The sequence below is a fragment of the Lycium barbarum genome, chromosome 10 (assembly GCF_019175385.1).
Source record: "Lycium barbarum isolate Lr01 chromosome 10, ASM1917538v2, whole genome shotgun sequence".
Taxonomy (NCBI): Eukaryota; Viridiplantae; Streptophyta; class Magnoliopsida; order Solanales; family Solanaceae; genus Lycium; species Lycium barbarum.
In genome coordinates, this window is record NC_083346.1 from 120,873,631 (window position 1) to 120,895,499 (window position 21,869).

Sequence of the window (21,869 nt, forward strand, 5' to 3'; positions counted from 1 at the left end):
AACATCACCACTAATAAAATATAACCAAATCTTCATATACATTTTCGCCTAAAAACAAGTACCACTCCCCTCTCTACTCTCTCTCTCTCTCATACCAAACAATTTCCTGCGAAATTCTCATTTCCTTAATGGCAGAACCCAAATTAGAATTAAATTCCCAACCAAACCCTAATTCCTTAATCATCTCAGCACCGCCGTCAACTCCGCCGGACTCACCGCCGGCGACGGCAGCCACCGGCGGAGTGTGGGGTTCATCTCTATGGCTCCGGCAACGGCCAAAAATAAGAGTAACAACTGAATTTGACAGTGATAGTGCTGTATTTTTCCACAGAATATCATGTAAAGTGCTTGATAGTTTAGCCAAATTGAAGTTTTCGTTTCAGAATAATGGTAAAGGAGAGTTATCTGATGCTCAATTGGCGTTAACTTCAAAGTATTTGTCACTTCATTATGATGTTGAAGAGAAGAATGCGCTTGTTAATGCTTCATTTGATGTTGCACCTGGTTTGCAGTTTAAAGCTCTACATGAAGTAAAGGTATCAACTTTACTGCTTTATTTGGATGTAGAATTTTGAATTTGTATGCAGCTTGACCTTTATTTGGTTAATTATATACATACTCCATTCAAAACAACTGATTGGTTTAGGGTACAACGATGTTTTCTATGGAAAATGTTTTTCGGGAAAATAAGTGGTTTCTTACTTATTTATTTATTTTCTTGTGTTCGGTACGTAAGCAAAAAATATTATCCTAAAAACATTTGTATATAATCTAGAGCCCGTTTGGATTGGCTTATAAGTTGTTTTCAGCTTTTTTGAGCGTTTGGCTCACCAGCTTAAAGTCATTTTGTGCTTAAAATAAGCTCAAAAAAATAATTGGGCCCATTTGACTTAGTTTATCTAAAGCAGCTTATAAGTTGAAAACAGCTTATAAGTCAAAAAAATAAGTTAGACTACCCTAATTTATTTTTTTAGCTTATAAGCTGTGTGCAGCTTATAGGCATAAGCCCATCCAAACAGGCTCCTAGACAAATACTATGAAGGTTGGCTTGGTGGGGTTGGGGTGGGGGTGGGGGTGGGTGGGATGGGTGGGAGTGGGAGTGGGAGTGGGAGTGGGAGTGGGGTGGTTTTCAGTTTAAGGCTGTTCATGAAGTAAAGGTGTCAACTTTACTGCTTTATCTACTGATATTCGGCTAAGATAGTCTATATTTTAAGCACATCATCTCCTCATATCTCGATTATAGTTGTATGGTTTATTTGTTATTGAGATGTTTTGAGCTTATTACGTGTTTATTTGTTAGAAATAAATTTTGCAATCTTTATAACTTAAAAATTGTTCGAACTTATTTTCTTAGTGATATTGAATAGTTATAGTTAAGTCTTAGTTCTATCTAGGATTCGACTGCAAAGATGCTAAACACTTGTCATGTTTAGCTTCTCCAGAGTCAGTTTGACTAATAGTCGGAGCTAAATTGTATTAGGTTAACTCAATAGCTTAAGATAAATTTGTATAGTTGAAAACTACATGAAAAGTACTATAAGTTACAACTTTTCTCATATCAATTTGGTGAAAAAATACATCTTAAAATGTTGGTCAAACCTTCAAAGTTCATACAGTTTGAATCTCGGAAAGCGAAACGTATCACATAAATTGGGACGGGGGAGTAACACTTTTTGTGGGTTCTGAGTAAGGTGTTTGTATTTTGATATGGAGTTTTGAATTTTTTGCAGCTTGACCTTTAATTTGGTTAATCTTATACTCCATTTTAAAAAATAGACACCTTGACCTCAACTGGCAACTAAACACTCCAACTTTGAGCATGCACATTTAGACACCTCAACTCGTTGCCACTGTGTCTCGTGGACCCCCGACGAGCGGACGTGGCACATAAATTTTGGAGGTGTCTAGATGATCATTTCGTAAGTTGGAGTGTTCAACCGACAGCAGAGGCCAAGTTTAAGTGTCTATCTATGTATTATGCCAATGTAATATAAGTCATGATTTTTTATAGTTAAATTTTTTTGGGAAACGTTTCATAAATGATAATCAAAGAGCACATTGATCTTAGATAGTATCAAGCTCCTTAATTGGTTTCTGGTTTTCACTTCAATGCTGCTCATGATGTGAACTTTACTGCTTTTTGTAACGCTTGTTCTGGCTACTGGAGGGGGTGTCTATATTTGGATATGTAGTGTTGTATTCAATGTAGTTTGACCTTTATTTGTCTAATTTTATACTCTCTCTGTTCCAAACGAATGACGGTGTTGGGGTATCGGCAGATTTGTATATACATATATCTACATGAGGTATTTCATTCTTCCATATATGTAAGCTCCACCTATGAAAATATCATCATCTATATCCAAAAATCAAACTAGTTCCATGTGAAATTTGGATGTCAATTCCCTATAATTTTTAAATTTAAGATACAATGAAGATTTCGGGTTAATTTTATATCAATTTCTTAACATTTTTAACTATAAGATACATATATGAAAATTACCTAAAAAGTAATTGAAGTCATGATTTATTATATTTTTAAAATATGTATGAAATGTTTCAAAAAATCAAAGTAAAATAAAACCTCCTCAAACAGTATTAGTGTCATATAAATGGCCCCCAGGGATCAGCTCAACTGGGACAAAGGTTGAGGGACTTTTGTCTTAGGTCACATGTTTGAGCCCTGTGCCAAGCAAACTAAGTCCATTATTTAAGTGGAAAAGGGTAGAGGGGTTGGCTCCAAACAGATTTCTCCGTTATAAAGAGGAGGGATGGGGGGGGGGGGGGGTGAATAGATGGAGTACATCTGTTTCGGCTTCTAGATTTGTGTAAGGCGGGAGACTAAGCCAAACATCCCCCACTTGCACTAAGAAAGGACCACTGGAACCAAATCTGCGTTGTCTTGTCCTATTCCCATTTATCATCTGGTGCAAGCTTTGGACAGTATGGAAACTTTGTGTCTTGATTATCTTATTTCTTGTGCAACTCCACATTGTTATTTAGGAAAGTGACTTTGAAAAATAACTTGATGGATGGAGAATGGAGGTACTATCCCACTTATCCTTTAAAAAACTAATACGTCCTCTGTGCTATATGTCATTCTTCCATTTTGGGATATTCCAAAATGTTTGATGATTTTCGCTATTAAAATTACTCTATAACTTTCACGAATTCAAATACATCTAAACATTAAAATTTTAAAATCTGATGTAATGTGATGTTTTCTCTAATAAAGTAACTTTCAACCATTACTTTAACACTATCTTCCCCTTCCACCAATTCAATATATAAGGTAAATTCATAACTTGAACTCCTAATCCAGTCTAACACCATCATACAAAATAGGTGGAAGGAGTAGACAACTTGGCACTTATTAAGATACACATGCTTTCTTTCCTATCTTTTATGTGCCATTCTGTTGTGAACCTAACTTTTGCTGAAGTATTAGCAAGTTATTGTCCACCGATGTTGCAGGATCATAACCAAACTCTTAGTTTTCTACAAATGCATGTGACACTTTTGACTCCTTTATGTGATGTTTCAGTCTCCGCATTCCTATCTAGTATGTAATATGCTTGTTTCTGTTTACATGCTTTATGTGCACTATACCACTCCTAACTCACACTTCTTTTGGTCATACTAGTCACAACAAGGAGAACTGTCAATGGTAGCTGATCTGGCAGGTCCAGCTTACAAGTTTGAGTTATCTTCTGCCGTTCCATCAGTAGGCCTGGTATGACTTTAGTACAGTATCTAATTTGGACTTGAGACTACCTTTGAGAAAAATTACTGTCGAAGATATTATCAGCACACTGTAGTTTTATAGCATTGACTATGGTTCTTGGTTTACCTTTGAGAAGATTAGGTGGAATGTAATACAAAGCTTACAGTACTTGTGGCTTCTTTTATCATATTTCTAAGCTCGTGTCTGAACATATTGATCGACACTTCATTACTGATAGATATAGGATTGTATATTCTTGTGCAGTTGTGCTATACAATAAAATCTTGCTTCCTGCTGGGGCTGTGAGGAGAAAGCTTAGATTTTAGAATGCTATAAGTATCTTATGTTTGACGATGACTGTGGCATCTGAGTGTGGCTCTATCTGTGCTTTATCTAACATTTTTGTCTCATTCATTCTTTACTCATCTTACTGCAGCCAAGAGCAACCCTCAAATTTCCTCTGGGTGAAGTTTCACTAGAGGAGAAAGAGGAGGAGGAGGAGGAGGAGCAAGCAAAGAGAATACTCTCGGTGAATGGAATCCTCAGAGGCCAGATCCTGAACGGAGTTTGTACTGCAAAATACAGGGATGAAGCTTTGGATCTGAGATACTGCTTTAAGGTAGTTTTTCTTTTACTATTTGTTCATATTGTTTTGACCCAACTTTTATTGGATTGCAGATGTCCAGTCCTTTATGCTTTTCTTGAGCTCTTTCTTGGCTGTTAAGCGGTTGGTCACTGTTTTATATCATTTGATATTTGACTGTACACCCCACGAAATGCTCTCTCTCTCTCTCTCTCTCTGATACACATAAGGTGGCCTATTGCACTTGAAAGGAGATGACGTGAAGCATATTTCTCTCTCTCTCTCTCTCTCTCTCTCTCTCTCTCTCTCTCCCTTTTGGCGGGAGAACATTGTTCTAGTTTCAAGCACCTTATCTTCTCCCTCTTCTACTTAGCAATATTATTATTATTATCATCATCATCTTATCATTATCTTATTATTCAATCTTATTACTACTATTGTTTCTATTACTTTGGCTATGTTTACTATTTTTGTTGTCAATACTTTTCTTTTCTTCGATATATCCATCTTTGCTTTTTACTCTTATATTTCTCAAATCTGTTTTGAAAAAAGCTTTTCTCGAGCCGAGGATCTATCAGAAACAACCTCTCTACCCCGCAAAGGTAGGGTAAGGTCTGCGTACACCCCACCCTGCCTAGACCCTACGTCTGGGATCACACTAGGTATGTTGTTGTTGTTGTTGAACATGTGAATTGAAGCAAGTTCAGTAAAACAATGTGTAACAAGGCTAAATTTGTCTTATGTTTTAGTGGCTTGTGAAGGATTTGTTTCATGTTTCACTTTAATGTGATTGCCCTTTCTAGTATTTATAACTTATGGGTTTAAAAGAAAAAAACAGAGTAGATTATAGGGTGAAAAGAGAATTTTAACAGATGCCTAGAGTGGCAAACCAATCTGTTGGATTCTCATAGTCACACATCTGTCTGAAATAACAATATTTGCTATTGAAACTTATGCTGTAATTAGATCAAGTGCTTTATTTATGTATTTTTCTGAATGTTTTTCCTTTGCACTCTCTTTGAATAGGTCTGCACATTCATTTTGATTTGATTGAGCCCCTCAGTGCTTCTGTCTCCGTGTATCTAAAATGCACACCAAAATTGATTACCTTAAGGACTTGCAGCATCTAATTCCATAATTTATATGGTTAGGAAGTTTCTATCTGCATTTGAATATCTATCTGGAGTTCACCATTCTTATGTTTCAGGATGAGCAAATGACATTCATTCCTAGCATTTCCTTGCCTTCAAATGCAATGTCATTTGCATTCAAGCGTCGATTCGGTCCTTCAGACAAGTTGAGGTGATGTTCCCTCCTCTATCTCCATTTGTCCTCAAATGTTTGTGAGGTAGATTATGATTTTCCTATGCATAGGCATATCATATCTAACATATAGTAATTTATTCTTACTTACAAAAAATGTACTATATGTTACATGTCACTGTTTGATTAGAAATTGTATAGTGAGATTATGCTGCCTGATTTTAGTTACTGAATCTTTCATTTCCTGAATATATCAAAAGTGTGGGAACTGCTTTTATACCGCCTGACCGATCGAGCGCCCTATGGAAATAATATGGAAATTATAGCTCCAAGTATACCTGTTGTATACGGTCAAGTTAGTCTTGTTATTATCAATGAAATCTTTTACTTGATGAAAAAATTAGGGAAAGTATAGCTCCCAGTTCAAAAGTTCCTCTCATGATTACAACTGTAGATCGTTGAATGTATCAGACCTTTTATAAATTCATGGATATGCAACATTACCCATCGATTTCCATAAGTTTTTGTATTCATGAACTTGATTATTTTAACTGCTAATACATTTTCAGAAAAGTTAAATGGGGGCTCCTCTATTGATATCTTTTATTTTGGGGTTCAGCTACTGGTATAATTTGGACACGAATTACTGGAGCACAGTCTATAAACACAATATCGGAAATGACTTCAAGTTCAAAGCTGGTTATGATTCGGAAGTGCGACTTGGATGGGCATCTCTATGGGTAAGTTCTGTTTACAACCCTTTCATAGCAAATGAGAACACATTGCTTTTTAAGCTTTAATTGCTATGCTGCTTTAATTTGCTTTAGTAGTTATCTTCAAGTTCATTCATAGCCCTTATCAAAAAAGTTCATTGATAGCTATGGCATGTTCCTTTCATTTCTTCAAATTAGTTCCTTCTTAAACAATTGAAGTTTTACTTGCTTTTTTAATAAGAGCGTTCTCTTAATATCTAGAGGGCGATTAACCTGAAACTATGCCAATAATTAAAGGTAGAAACAATAAAACGGAAGGTCTATTTCTCTCTATGCGAACAAAACCCACAGTAAAAAGATCCACCTTCTTCAGACGGGTGTACACCTGTGTATCTAATCAGTCCTCTTGATACCTCTTCCTCTGTATCTCATGAATAGTGGCGGAGCCACAGCCCGGCAAGGGTGTTCAACCGAACAACCTTCGCCGAAAAATTATACCATGTAGACATGTTAATTATTACGTATTACAGACACATATTCTATATTGAACACCCTTAATATATAGATTATATGAATTCGAACACCCTTGACAAAATTCCTAGCTCCACCACTGCTCATGAATATCTATTGGAACAGATTCTTTTTCCTCCAATAAGATTATTGCAGTGGGTGCTGCCATTCAATTAACAGGGATTACGGCTTAGGTTAAGAATTATGCCAAACTTTAACTACCAAAATATTCCTAACGACTTAGCAAGTTTTCATTATACGCTCGGCTTAGATATATAAAAGAATGGATAGCTGTAGGATCCTTTCCACAGAGTGAAATGTGAGAACTATATCACATTGTTATATGTTAGTAAAAGCTTTTCTACTTTATGAGATTTTCAGGTCGGAAGGCCCTATCTGTTCTCTTTTTGTCTCATGCGATTCTTTTTTGTTTCATCTTAGTTGATGGAAATTGATAACCTTTCTTTCTGTTGTCTTTTTCACGTACTCTGGCCGCTACACGTTTGTCAAGATACTGAATGCTTTAGCTTATTATCAAGTTCCGGATACGGTTACATCCATTTGACATATTGACCCTGATGACAGGAAATAAAGGAGACGGTGCAAATCGCTAACAATGTTGTGCAATAATCTTATAGTATACAGATGCTTATTTATTTAATGATAATTGCATGCAGAAGAAAATGGAAAGAATCATATATGAAATTGCGCATTGTGCAAATTGCTTATCCTGGAAGGAGTGCGCGTATATGATGAATCATGATATCATTCCAATATGTAACTAATCAAAAATAAAAAAGGAAAAAACTACGAAATTCTGATATTTTAATGACCATGTCTACTCCTGCATCATTTTCTTTGAAATCGAAGTCTAGCATCATGTTCTTCTGTTTGTTTAGGTTGGAGCAGAAGATGGAAAAGCAAAGACAGCTCCCATGAAGATGAAAGTACAATTTATGCTTCAAGTACCTCAAGACGACATTTCATCTTCAGCCTTGATGTTCCGTGCGAAGAAGAGGTGGGATATATGAACTATGATGATATACTAAGACACTCTCTTACCCATGCTGTAACGAGATAGTTGTTTACAGTGGAAATATGGATGTTCCGCGCCTAAAATGTTTTAGATTTCTTAAAATCTGATCCCTTGCCTATCAAATTCATTTGTGTTGTTACTTTCATATATGCCAGTGAAAGCTTAAATACAACTTTTAGATCAATCATGTTGCAACCAATAAACCACGATCTTTCAGTTGAATGAGAAATGTGGTTTTGGTAAATTTTCCGTCATATTTCTCTTAAGTCAATTGGCACAAATTTGACTCTGTTTCAAGCTACTGTAATTTGGGTAATCATAACGTGTTCTGACACGAAAAAGACTGATTACTCTTGAGTCTTGAGTTATCTTTTATTACTCTGATATTGTTGTTGGACGTACGTGGTCTTTGCAAAAAACAGAAGATTGTCTTTTAGCCTAGTCTCTTAAGGGCATAACACTTCCTTTATATCTTGACGAAATTTGGATAATCATGCTAAAAATGGTCATTTTAACCTCCAAGACACTTAGGGTTAGAGTTGTTCCTTTTATGCTTTCTTCTATTAAAGGTTTTATTTTTCCTCGTGAAAGTGAAGCCACTACCAATAAAACTCAAAAAAGGAACAAGAAAATAACATCAAGTAACTCCTGAGAGGGGTTTTAATTGTTACAATAACTTTGAAGAAATGAACACCAAGAAATATGGTACTTAATGGGCTGGGCGGAATTCCTTCGCTTGATGGGGGAGCGCTTGACATGTCGTTTTAGTGGAAACAAGGTATCCCAGGATTACTTATCCTGGAGTAGTTATCCTGGAATTAGTTATTTCACCTTCCGACAAGGATAAAATAACACTATAATCCTAGAGTAACTAATTCCTGGATTAGTTGTATCGCGATTTTATCTCAAACAAACAGAGAATAAATTTAATCACAGGATTATTTATCCCTTATGCCTCGTACCAAACTAGCCTCAGGTTACTTCGGAAGTCAAGATGAATGAAATCCCTCCGCTTCCCCTTAAACGATCGTAAATTAACTATAAGAAAGTGACGGATGCAAGGACCAAAATTGCTGCTTAATGCCAGTTGCTTTTAGTTATTTAGCTAACCAGTTTTTATGTGACAAAAACTTCAGATCGCAACCTTCAAAGTTCATTCGTGCAATCTTCAAGTACGTCTCTCCTCCTACAGCCTTTCATAAACCAATATCTTTAAGCTATATAATGGTATGTCAAGAAGTTATGGGCGCCAAACAAGTATTGTCACGGGAAACCAACAGGCAGCAGTCCAAAACATCTAGCGCAAATTATGCAGATAAAAGAAAAAAGAAATTACATTTTGCAATGGGAAAATTAAACAAACAATAGCATAATAAGGTAATAAAGATAACACAGAGAAGATGTACAGACCAGAAGACACAAAGAACTATCCATAATTATGTACATGTTTAGCAAAATGTACAAACTTAATAGCATCTTATACAACTTCAAAGCCGAGATACTACATTTGAAAGCAAAATAACAGCTAATGGAGAAGGCAGAAAGAAAATTTGTCTGTTCTTTTTTTTTTTTTTTTTGTTCTTAAATAAGTAGAGAAGGCAGAAAGCACCCCGAGCAGTAGGAACAAGGCCTCCTGCATCAACATCCTTACTCAGTAGCCATAAATAAAATGTGCAGTTTACATCTTTACGTCAATCCATCGTTCACTCCCAAGTGAATGAAATAATAGAATTGGCAAGACCAGATTCCTCAAAGGTTAAGTTGCTATCGTACTCCAAAAACTTCGATGCACCTGGGATAGCTTGCGTGAATTTGAAAGGCCTTGTCTCGGCTTCCTCAAGCTGAGAAGAACAGAAGGACCATAGCAGCTGAAAAGAGAAAAGATAGCTTAAGGCTGAGGACTTCAATTAATCATATTTGTAAAGGTACCACAAATTGTATCAAAAGAAAAGGATATCACTACACGACTAAAGAGTGTCGTGCCTTTATCAGATAAAGTTTCGTTTTCTTATATTATATGGTAACTAAGATGCCGTATCTTCGTCAGCTTGGGAGATTCAACTTCTGTTAATGTAAATATCATACGCTGAACTCTTTCAACAGAATTTGTATCTCTCTATATACCAAGAACATGTTTCACACGAAAAGGGACAAAGCTGACATGTTAGCCTCTACAAGACTGGACTCTGGAAGATCAGATCAGAATAAACCACAAGCCAAACTACAGAGGAATCAACTCTAGAAAACAGAAAAATTAAAATAAAGCTTTACCTTGATTGAGTCGGTTCGTAAAAAATTCCTTTGAAGCCTGCGGCCATCAGGAAAGCGAATTGCAACTCTGCAGAGGAGGTTCTTGTCACCCTTGGGTTCTTCAGGTAGAGGAGAATAACAAGGCTTCTTTATCAACTGCTCCTCTTTTACATCATCACTGGCTTCATTAGTCTCTTTAGTGGCAACTGAACCGTGATCTTCTATGCCTTCCATAGAGACTGCCAGTGCTCGTTGTAGTTCTTCATCCTCTTCTCCAATTTCATCTGCACAAAACAAAGCGTTATAAAGGAGATTCAATATGGATTTGGTAGGTATCTGCTATTTATATTTTCTGTTCTTTTCTATTTTTATTGGGTGGAGGTGACGGTTATCAACTTGAGATATGTGCAATGTGGCTGCTGGTCAAGACAAAGAACTCCTAGTCTATACGCAGGTAAGTTACATACACTCTGCAGTGACGTAGTGGCTGAGGTGGATTGCAGACGCAACTCATTGCATGATAAGGTTTAAATCAAGATGAAAGATATAGAGACTTTGCTAACTGTCATGATCTGTTTACATGTGTTTCGAAGCCATATTATGAAGCTGGAGCGTCACCTCACCGAAAAGTTTCTCTTTGCCTTTGCAATATTAAGCTCTACGCAAAACACCGAAACCTTTTTCTTTGTATAACCCGACTAAACAGCATTAGAAAAACATTATACTTACTCTGAGGTTGAGGTTGAGGTTGAGGTTGACGAGGTTCTTGAGGAGTTTCTCTAGGTCGTTTATGAGATAGATTAACATGAAATTCTGAGGGGCTAGCATCCATGAAAGATAGAAGATCCTGCATCAGAATACAATATATCGGTTCCCCTCAGTCATGTTAGATGGCCATAAACAAAGAGTTATTCGACTCTTAGAACTTATGTAGGAAAACAGACCACGGTAAAGGAACAACAACAAACCTCCAGCAAGGTCTCTGGCTGAACCATTCCACGCCAAGAACGCATCTTCTGACCAGTTATAGGATCAATTACCAATACAACAGGCATAGAATCTAACTTGTAGTACGTGCAAACTTTGCTGCCCTCTTCAGTATCATCATACACCTGCATGCAAACAAGCAAAAAAGAACAGTCAGTGAAACAGAAAAGACATTTCAGAGTTTTAATCACTCTTGACTCAAACGCCAAAAAAAGGGAAAACACGGAAGTAATCAAGCAACTACTTTTGGAATCATGCAGCCAATAACGTGATAAGAGTAGTTTAGTCCTTTGGGACACCCAGTAAATGACAGTAATTTAGTAGCCCCTCCCTAAAATCACCCCAAATAGAACAAAGGAGACTGCCTTTATCCTTTCTGTCATATTTTCATTTTCCACATAATACTCTGGATTACACCTATTGGCTCTTTCAAGTACGAAGCCAAGATTGTGTGACATTCTACCAGATGTTTAGCATGAATATATTAGCTGAAACTTTGCCCTATCAATGGAACAGTTCATAGGTCCATTTAGTAAAAAAAAAAAAAAAAAAAAGGCAGCCGGTGCACTAAGCTCCTACTATGCGCGGGGTCCAGGGAAGGGCGGGACCACAAGGGTCTATTGTACGCAGCTTTCCCTGGGTCCATAGGTCCATTTAGTCTGTTAAAAATGTTACTCAAACTAATAACTGTTTCCAAGTTCTCTCAAGAACTCTCAACTCTTACATCTTACAGTGTACGCTAGTCAATTAAGGTTTCCAAACATTTACCCAGGCACCTTTAGAAGTGTAAGGACTGCATGCCATGCATTCATTTGAGTGAGTGTGGAACCATCATGATTTCCTGCTTTCTTTCGCTGTTCAAGCTCAAGGCTAAAGAAGCTCACGTATTACAAACTTAAAAAGGGTGGTGGCACCATAAAAGCTCGCACTTTAGTCAGTCACATTAGCATTACATGCAGAAAAGTACACATATAGTCTGTTGTTCTTTTCTTTCTTTTATGACCAGAATATTCATTTCATATCATCTAACATGATGACATACAGAGCCAAATTTCTACCAGACTTCAGCACAAGAAGTTCTAACAAATTTAGTGACCTCTGGAGGATATATCTAGCAAATGTACTAGTTACCCATAATGGCAACATTGTCAAAAGGTCTGCCCCATGTGTAGATAAGCATAATAAAGAGATAATGAAACAAGTACTTGATTTATTGTAAGCAGATAATAGATGAGACACACAGGTAAAACTGCATGTAATTCTGATTACAGAACTAGTTTAAAAGAAAGAAATAGCACCAACCTGCCAGAAGATGAAGTTACTTTTGATAGTCTGAGCAACAGCCTCATTAGCCCAAGTGTCTCGGTTAAGCTTCAAAAGCAGGTTACACAAACCAAAAGTGAGTCAAGCACATAACAATGAAAATAGCATATTGTGTCAGCTACTACGTCCCCAGTATCTTTGTTTAAAGAGGGAGATGGCAAGAGACATACCATATGTGAGCTGAATTCACGCGTGGATTGCATATTCACCAAGAGCCATTTGTTCTGCGCTCTAGCAGCATCTTTCGCCTGCAATTAAGTACAATCCAAAGTAATTAGTTTAACAGTTAAAACAAGAGAGAAGCAACCATTGACCACAAGATCTTGTTCTTCTCCACAGTTTAGAACAACCAGCTTGATAGACATAAAACACAGGGGTTAAGATGGCTACTCAACTTAGTTTTACTTTTAAAAGGAAAAAATGATCCATTTCATAGATCCTAAGTTCCTAAAATTATCCTACTTCTTCTTGAAGCTTCAAAATATCCCCATACATAGAGATAGTAGGCTACTCCTTAAGGAAAGATACTTGTTCTTATAAGAGTCCCTACTTTAGTATATTTATCGTATATGATTTGTGCTTTAAGTTTTCTTTTCTTTTCTTTTTGATTAGTTTTGAGCTTTTAGTTATTAATGCAAATACCCTTTAATCAACAACCCAAAAAAAAAAACTCGTAGACCGCATGATAGCAAATTACTAGTAAAAGAATATGGTCACTAGGATAAAACAAAAGGTAAATAAGCAATGTTAGAAGCACAATAAGAAGAAAAAAAAATTAACATCTACCCGTCTACTTGATGGAAGGAACAAAAGTAACCCAACTTCACATAAGTTGTGAGGGGGGAAAACTTCTTGTTACTAGTTAGTTTTGATTTTTGAAAAGCCACAACATTATAAGATTCTTTGGCAAACATATGGATTTGACACTCCTCTACTCGCTAGTTGCCAGAAAACACCTTGAATAAATTTCAAAATTATAAATCACAAGAAGTCCTCGCAAGAGCAACAAGGCCAAGGAAAATCACCACAGAAACAAAGTTTTACTTAAGAAGGAAACTGAATAATACTTGATTAAAAAAAGAAAGAAGGAAACTGGGCAACAATTTCCAGTAATAAGATCCATTTACCTTCTCAAAAGGCCCATGGTACATCAAGCCAAAAGGAGGACGATACAAAGAAGCAAGATTGTCTTGAGCAGCATCTGCTGTAGAAGTAGAACGTGTATCCGCCTCCCAGACTCCTGGATGCTTCATTTCCTGCTCAAAGTTGCGGAAGGGAACTACTAGATGAGGTTCACGTGATGAACCTCCCATTCCTGATGAACTAAAGCACACAAGAAAACCAATTAACAAAAGAAGGGTACCAATGGAAGGGGGAAGCAACTTAAAAAGAAAAATTAAAAAATGAAACGTCAAGAGAAGTCCCAGACTCCAAAGCAATGCACACAACCGCTAGTATTCTTTGTCAGGACAGTCAATTAGCAATTTTCAATATCTAAGGCATGTACATCATGGACTCACACTCCATATATTCCAAAAAAGGGGCAAGAAAGAGCCATACCATTAGTGAAGGAGGTATCATAGTCAAGTTGTTTGCACTGAGAGAACAATGAGTACAGCTCATAGTACAGCTTGATCGCATCACAACCATAATAATAAAAAGAGAAAGACAGGACGAGGAAGAAGAAGACCACAGTAGGTTTTAATTTATGAGCAGCATCAATTATTCCGAGTGCTAGATATCAATAATAATGAGGAAATGAATTTTTCCCTGGATAAATATCTACATGAGGGAACTTTATGATGCCTCACATAAGACAAGAGTGTAGAACTACTCTTATGCAGCATAACAAGCAGAGAACTACAATCCCGAATCACTGCAACCAGCTTGATCTGTATTCTACTTTTGTCTTAAAAAATCGCGTTCTCAAAAAAAGGTATTCTTAAAAAAAGGTCAAAATTACAATACGGATCAAGCTGGTTGCAGTGGTTCAGGATTGCAGTTCTCTGCTTGTAATTTTTACTAATTCTATTAGGCAAATGCATCTTATTTCCATATGTATAAGAACAATGGTCTGAACTTTTCCTTTTGATAAGGATGATTGGAGCTTCTCCTATGTTGGAAGGCCACGGGTTACACTAAAATCTCCAAATTTGTTGTCGCTGATGAGCGTTGAAGTGTGCAGAGAAGACATGATTTCTAGAAGAAACCATATCCCCAAACCCCAAAAGTTTGAGTTGAGATGCATAATATTAAAGCCAGAAAAAACACAAGGGACAAAGATTGCTCTGGATGCACAATATTAAATCCAGAAACAACAAAAGGGAGAAAGATTGCTCTATCAAAACCTAGAGGATTGGTGTGATGGAAAAATATGAGGGAAAAGAGTAACTCTGAGACAGAACAACTTTGTTTGGATACGATTTTTTGACAAGGATTGTTTGGATACGATTTTGCTTGTTTATGTTAATAATAAGGAAATATTTGTGACTTTTAGGCTAAAAGCAACTTCCAAAATCAAAACTTTGTAAACTAAGGAGCCGTTTGGACATGGTTTGAAACCATCAGATGAAACCATGTTTGGACATGCAATTTGGATTTCTTAAGCTGTATTTTTTCTTAGACATAAAATCCCCACAAGTTGTGAAAACTATCAAAATATTCTCAATTCTTATACAATCTTACCAAATGAGCAAGTCATAGTTCAGAACAAAATTAATACGCTACTAGAAGGCCTTTCTAAAAAATACAACATCAATTGATCGAACTTTATTTCAATAAAAAAAAATTAACATGAATAGTAATGTAACTACTCTTTAATATAATCCTCCCACATGGTAAGACATAAATAAAGGTTGGTAAATGGTTGGTGGGAGTAATTGTTAAAAATATCTACTAACTTATGGGTCTTTTTTTTACAAAATATAAACTAATGGGTCAAGTTTTATATTTAAAATTTTTGAAACCATGAGATGAAATGCATGTCCAAACGCTATCATGGTTTCAAATCACATGTCCAAACGCCTAATAACAACTGAAGTTTTTGTGTTTTCTGTAAGCAACTTTAGGGTTTACGGTTTATTTATATGAGATGTAAGAGAAATTACAGCTTAACCAAACACTGCTTCTCTTCTTCCCCTCTGACTCCCTTTTCAATCTAAGATGTAACCATGTGTTTGAGGACCCTGATCTTGGTATACTTTTATGTGGACTACTAGCATTGGACCAATCAAAAGAAACTGTGGGAGCATTTAAATAGAACTCTTTTCAATGAAGAAGCTGCTAATAACAATAGGTGCTACAGTGGATTTCAGGCCTTAGAGAGCACTTTTGGGTTCACCAACATATCTCCCTCATGGGTGTAAAACAATAAGAGGGGTCCAGAGTTAGGCTCAGGGACAAACAAAGTGGAAGAATCTAGTGCGGAGGATGAACAACTCCCTTGCTTCAACCCAAAAAAAAAAAAGGTTCGAGCCCAACTTGAGAATGAAAAAGAAAATCGAAAAACAAACAAATATTGATCAATTTGCCCAACACTAAGAAAACGCATTCTTACTCCTACAGCGAGGATATGAGTTTACTCCAGTGGATGAACATTGATTTTACAGTTTCCTAAAACCTCACGTTCTTCAAATTTCTAGCACATGGAAAGCTAACGTCCAGTAAAAACATGAGAATGAAAGAGAAAATGAGAAACAAAACCAAAAGGCTCACATATAGACAACCATAGTAGATTTGGAAGCATCAGAACTGGAACAGCATACCCATATCGTACGGCATTGTCATAAAGAACCTCCCTTTTTACAGGTAAAGGTGGTCGTACATCATCTCCATCATCTTGTTCCAAGCTGTTGTCTGCCGAAGCTGTGGCTGAGTCCTTCACAGCTTCACTGGACCATAAGCAAAAACAAAAAATTGCATATATTTAAAAAAAAAAAAAACTAAAAAAGACAAAGGAATAACTAAAATAGAAAGATCACACGGTGTATCTATATCAAAAAATACCTCAAGCTCGGGTCACTAAGAAGTGCATCATTTCCCAATTGTGGAGAATTAAAAGATGCTGCTGCCCCACTGTCGTTTCCGATGTAGAAAAGCTGAATTGCTTCCTCAAGCTTCCAGCTTGTTGCCTGCAGGCACAGAATATTTACAATCACTGCCATACAGAAAGTGGGCTCTAAAAATTACCAAAAAGGAGAAAGATGATCAATCTCAATTGCACTATAATTCAGTATTCTGCATAAGCCCCTGATGAAAACAAGATGCAGCAAGAGCCAACAAATAGCCAAATCAAACGAAGGTCAATGCCATCAGTACCAACAAAACCCTCTACATTTCATTATCTGCTTACTTTTCCACCCATTAACTCATGTTACCACCAATCCATGAAATAAATATCTCTCCACACCCAAACAACTAAAAAATCACAAACTAAGTTATCGGCAAAGCTTGTGGAAATTCTTTTTTGTGGTATAGAATCAGAAGCTCCGACAAAAGGGAAGGCTCAATTAATATAACGACAAGCAAAAGTACGAAATCTAATGTACAACTCTCATCCATCTATTTCTTGTCCTAAAAGTTGAACATGTTTTGCCAAACAAAAAGAAACCTCTAAATTCATTTTAACTTCCATAAGATTGACATAATCTCATATTTTAGTAACAAGATAAAGATAGGACATAAAATAGGGCATACATCATAACATAAAATCTAGACCCCAAACGTTCTAAATAATTTCTACGTTTCATAACGGTTATGTCAGCAAGATTGCTTGCACCTCGACTACATATGCATCCTAAATAATTTCTACGTTTCATAACGGTTATGTCAGCAAGATTGCTTGCACCTCGACTACATATGCATCCTTGACTAGCGCCCCAAAAGTGCTAACTTTATCCACCCATTGCTATTGTAAATGGAAGGATCATTCAATTATCATTCCAAGTTCACAAATTTGTATACACTCAAACTATTATCTTTGTTCATTAATGAGTTATATGAGCCTAAAGCCATAATCTAATACAAAAATAAAAACATACCTTCATGGAAGACATCATAAATTTGCAGGTCAAGAATGAAATAAAGCAATTTCCAATCCAATTTCTACCAATTTTAAGCTAATTTTTATGTGGTAGAGCTATCATGGAATCGCTCCTCAGCCATTAACATTCTCCTTTACGAAGCTCGAATCTTTTTTTCTTTCTTTTAACAAAATAAATTCTTATTTATAAAGCTTGGATCTTTAACGAAGAAGATCTAAATAAAAAATCCCAAGAACGTAAACTACAGCTCAAAATGATTCATTTTATTTCTCAATACGATAATGCTTAAAAAATGAAACTTCAACCCTCTCAAAGCAATTAGGAGGTAACATCTTTATTCGGACTTCAAACATAGCAGAAAAAAGTTCAATGGTACACTAATCTCTTTAACTCAAACTAGATTTACTTCAAAAAATTTAGCGGGAGACTTAAATCCTTGATCTGCTACTGTCAAAAAACACATGCATTGTTATTAGATAAGTCTAGAATAGGTTTATGATCCGTAAAAATGATTTATTCTCCTATCAAAGGCAATTCGATTTTTGTCCTGTTATTATTTTTGTTGTTGCTTGTACTTCGATCATCATATTATTTTGCTTTCTGTAGTATTTCGCCATGCCTGTTTATACTGCTTTGAATTGCTTGTTCTTATCTCTAGTACTATTTGATTGTTTCTTTTACTATGATATCCTATTATCTTGCTGCTATTACTGCCTATTATTACTGTTTATTTTTCCTGATGCTTTTTCATCTCTCCTTGAGCGGGGGGGTCTATCGGAAACAGCCTCTCTACCCGTCAAAAGGTAGAGGTAAGGTCTGCGTACACTCTACCCTCCCCAGACCCCATCTGGTGGGATTATACTAGGTATGTTGTTGTTGTTGATAATGCCGAAAAATAAAACTTCAACTCTCGCAACGCAATTAGAAGCTAACATCTACTCAGACTTCAAATATAGCATAAAAAAGCTCGATTGCGCACTACTCTCTTTAACTAGAACAAAAATTAAAGCTCAAAAATGATTAATTTTATTTCTCAGCACGATAATGCTGAAAAAATTAAAACTTCCATTCTTGCAAAGCAATTAGAAGCTAAATATAGCAGAAAAAGACCGATCGAACTATACGTAGTTCAAGAAATTTAGCCGGAAAACTTAAATCCCGGATCTGCTACTGTTAGTAAACACATAAAGCCAAATACATGCATTAGTGATATTAGATAAGTCTAAAATTAGATTTTTTGAAACACTTAGAAGCTTACATCTTTAACTTGGACTTCAAATATAGCATAAAAGAGCTAGATGGCAAGTTACTCTCTAGAACTATACGTAGTTAAAAACAACTAGATACACACACTAAGTCCAAATCCATAATTGGAGACTTAAATCCTAGATCTGCTACTATTAGGAAACACATTAAGCAAAACACATGCATTGTGATTTAGGTAAGTGATTAATTTTACTTCTCAACACGATAATGCTGAAAAAAATTAAAACTTCAACTCGCAAAGCAATTCGTGTTAGGTCTAACTCCTATTACTTTGGCTGGATTATCCCTAACTGCATAGAAGCTAACATCTTTAACTCAGACTTTCAAAATAGCAGAAAAACCTCGATTACACAGTACTCTCATTAACCAGAATTAAATGTAGTTAAAAAAAAAATTAGATACACACAGCTAGACTTAGTTAAAACAGGTGCAATGAGCTTCATCAAAAAAAAAAAAAACAGGTGCAATGAGATATCAGATAAGTATAGATTAGGTTTTTTTAATCTCAAGATATAAAAATGATTAATTTCTTTTCTCAACACGATAATGCTGAAAACAGAAACTTTTAACTCTCGCAAAGCAATTAGAAGCTAACATCTTTAACTCGGACTTCAAATATATCAGAAAAAAGCTCCATGATACGCTACTCTCTTTGACTAGAACTATAATTAGATGAAAAAAAATGCCGGAGACTTAGCTATTGTTTGGCCATAGATTTTGGAAATTTATCTTCAAAATATTTTCAAGTTTGGGAGAAATTTCACTTCCACTCACAAAACTTCAAATTTTTTCCAAGTAAAATGCATGTCCAATCCTAACACAACTTCAAGTTCCAAAAATCACAACTTCAAAAACTCAAATTTTCAAGTTTCAAGTTTCAACTTCAAAATCTATGGCTAAACGGGGAGCTTATAAATCCTGGATCTACTACTGTCAGGAAACACATAAAGCAAAATACATGCATTGTGATATTAAATAGGTCCAGAAATAGATTAATTTTATTTCTCAACACGATAATGCTGAAAAAATAAAACTTTAACTCTCGCAAATCAATTAGAAGCTACCATCTTTAACTCAGACTTCAAATATAGCCAAAAAAAGGCTCGATAACACACTAATCTCTCTAATAAAACTATAAGTAGTTCAGAAAATTTAGTCAGAAAACTTAAATCCTGGATCTACTAATGTTAGATAACACATAAAGCAAAACACATGCACTGTGATATTAGATAAGTCTAAAAATAGGTTTATTATAACCTGGAAGAAAAACTAAAGCTCGAAATGATTAATTTTATTTCTCAACATGATAATGCTGAAAAAATAAAACTTCAACTCTCACAAAGCAATTAGAAGCTAACATCTTTAACTTGAACTTAAAATATACCCGAAAAAACCTCGACTACACAGTAATCGTGGATCTGCTACTGTTAAGATACACATAAAGCACAATACATGCATTGTGATATTAAATAAGTCTAGAATTAGGGTCTTTTTTGAAACCTGGAGGAACTGTTTGGCAGTATCGGCGATTTGACCATTGGCAATTTCGACAAAAGAAGAAACTAGAGCTCAAAATCATTAATTTTATTTTTCAGACGATAATGCTGAAAAATTAAAACTTCAACTCTCGAAAAGCAATTAGAAGCTAACATCTTTAACTCAGACTTCAAGTATAGAAGCAAAAACACATGCATTGTGATATTAAATAAGTGTAGAATTAGGTTTTTCAAAGCCTAGAGGAACTATTTGGCAGTATCGGCGATTTCGAGGATTAATTTTATTCATAAACACGATAATGCTGACAAAATAGAACTCGAAATTGGACTTCAAATATATCACAAAAAATGCTCGATTTCACACTAATCACTTAAACTAGAACTATACCTAGTTTAAAAATTTAGTCGGAAAACGTAAATCCAGGATCTACTAAATACATGCATTGTGAGTATTAAAATAAGTATAAAATTAGGTTTTTTTAAACCTCGAGAAATAAAAAATGATTAATTTTATTTTCTCAACACGATAATGCTGAAAAAATTAAAACTTCAACTCTCGCAACACAATTAGAAGCTATAAATATCGCATAAAAAAGCTCGATAACACACTGATTGTGGATCTGCTACTGTTAAAATACACATAAAGCAAAACTACATGCATTTTGATATTAAATACGTCTGAAATTAGGTTTTTTAAAACCTCGAGAAATAAAAAAAAATGATTAATTTTATTTCTCAACATGATAATTCTGGAAAAATTAAAACTTCAACTCTCACAAAGCAATTAGAAGCTATAAATATAGCATAAAAAAGCTCGATAACACACTAATCCTAAATCTGCAACTGTTAAAATACACATAAAGCAAAATTACATGCATTAAGATATTATATAAGTCTAAAATTAGGTTTTTTTAAACCTCGAGAAATTAAAAAATGATTAATTTTATTGCTCAACACGATAATGCTAACAAAATTGAACTCTAAATTAGAAAGCTAACATCTTTAACTCGAACTTCAAATATATATATAACAAAAAAAGCTCAATTTCACACTAATCACTGTAACTTAAACTACATTTAGTTCAAAAAAAATGAACCGAAAAACTTAAAATACAAGATCTACTAAATACATGCATTGTTAAATTAAATAAAGTATAAAATTAGTGTTTTTTTTTTTTTAAAATAACCTGAAGGAACTGTTTGGCAGTATCAGCAGTTTGACCGACGGCGATTTCGAGGAAAGAAGAAACTAACATCTGTTGTTCCGTCGCCGATATAACGCCGTCCATTTGCGGCTGTTTGTTTACTATTTATAGTAAGAGAGAAAATGGAAACCCTAATTTCTTGATGAATTTTAGCGAAGATTTCTTGTACAAGACGTTGTTTTGATATGATGATATCTAGCGAGATGGTCAAGTGCTGAAATTGTTTCCATTTTTTCCTTCAAGAAATTACTTTTTATATGTCCATATAGTTTTGCTCTAATTACAACAAGCTCCCTTGTAGTTATTTTTTCCAACACTATTATACTCCGTCCGTCTCAAATTATCCGTCCCATAATAAGTGTTACTTTAGATAAAAACACGCATATTAAGAAATAATGATGATGTGTAAAATTTACTAAATTACCCATTTGTAAAAAATATTTTTTCTTCTTGATGATTAGAGCATGCACAA

General features: G+C 35.3%; 2 protein-coding genes across 2 annotated transcripts; one reads left to right on the plus strand and one right to left on the minus strand.

Annotated features, from left to right (window-relative positions):
• On the plus strand, nt 1–8,083 carry LOC132614089 (outer envelope pore protein 37, chloroplastic). Its single transcript, XM_060328448.1, has 6 exons — nt 1–536; nt 3,644–3,733; nt 4,161–4,343; nt 5,515–5,609; nt 6,190–6,310; nt 7,693–8,083. The coding sequence occupies exons 1-6, from the start codon at nt 129–131 to the stop codon at nt 7,822–7,824; spliced, it is 1,029 nt and encodes a 342-aa protein (XP_060184431.1). The 5' UTR covers nt 1–128; the 3' UTR covers nt 7,825–8,083.
• Nucleotides 8,084–9,232: 1,149 nt separating this feature from the next.
• LOC132614034 (plant UBX domain-containing protein 7) lies at nt 9,233–21,638 on the minus strand. Its single transcript, XM_060328379.1, has 10 exons — nt 21,380–21,638; nt 16,395–16,519; nt 16,154–16,279; nt 13,517–13,712; nt 12,560–12,637; nt 12,369–12,437; nt 11,048–11,191; nt 10,809–10,926; nt 10,101–10,363; nt 9,233–9,697 (listed from the first exon to the last, which is right to left on the minus strand). Exons 1-10 carry the CDS (start codon nt 21,479–21,481, stop codon nt 9,533–9,535), a joined length of 1,386 nt encoding a protein of 461 aa, XP_060184362.1. The 5' UTR covers nt 21,482–21,638; the 3' UTR covers nt 9,233–9,532.
• Between the last annotated feature and the right edge of the window lie 231 nt (nt 21,639–21,869).

Bases quoted from the DNA above. Each gene is read 5' to 3' on its own strand.
- LOC132614089 (XM_060328448.1), top strand. From the start codon at position 129: ATGGCAGAACCCAAATTAGAATTAAATTCCCAACCAAACCCTAATTCC. The intron at 3,734-4,160 runs GTATGACTTTAG...ATCTTACTGCAG, and splicing joins CCGTTCCATCAGTAGGCCTG to CCAAGAGCAACCCTCAAATT. The intron at 5,610-6,189 runs GTGATGTTCCCT...TTTGGGGTTCAG, and splicing joins GGTCCTTCAGACAAGTTGAG to CTACTGGTATAATTTGGACA.
- LOC132614034 (XM_060328379.1), bottom strand. From the start codon at position 21,481: ATGGACGGCGTTATATCGGCGACGGAACAACAGATGTTAGTTTCTTCT. The intron at 16,520-21,379 runs GTTATTTTAAAA...CTGTGCCTGCAG, and splicing joins CTGCCAAACAGTTCCTTCAG to GCAACAAGCTGGAAGCTTGA. The intron at 13,713-16,153 runs GTATGCTGTTCC...TGTGTGCTTTAG, and splicing joins GACAATGCCGTACGATATGG to TTCATCAGGAATGGGAGGTT.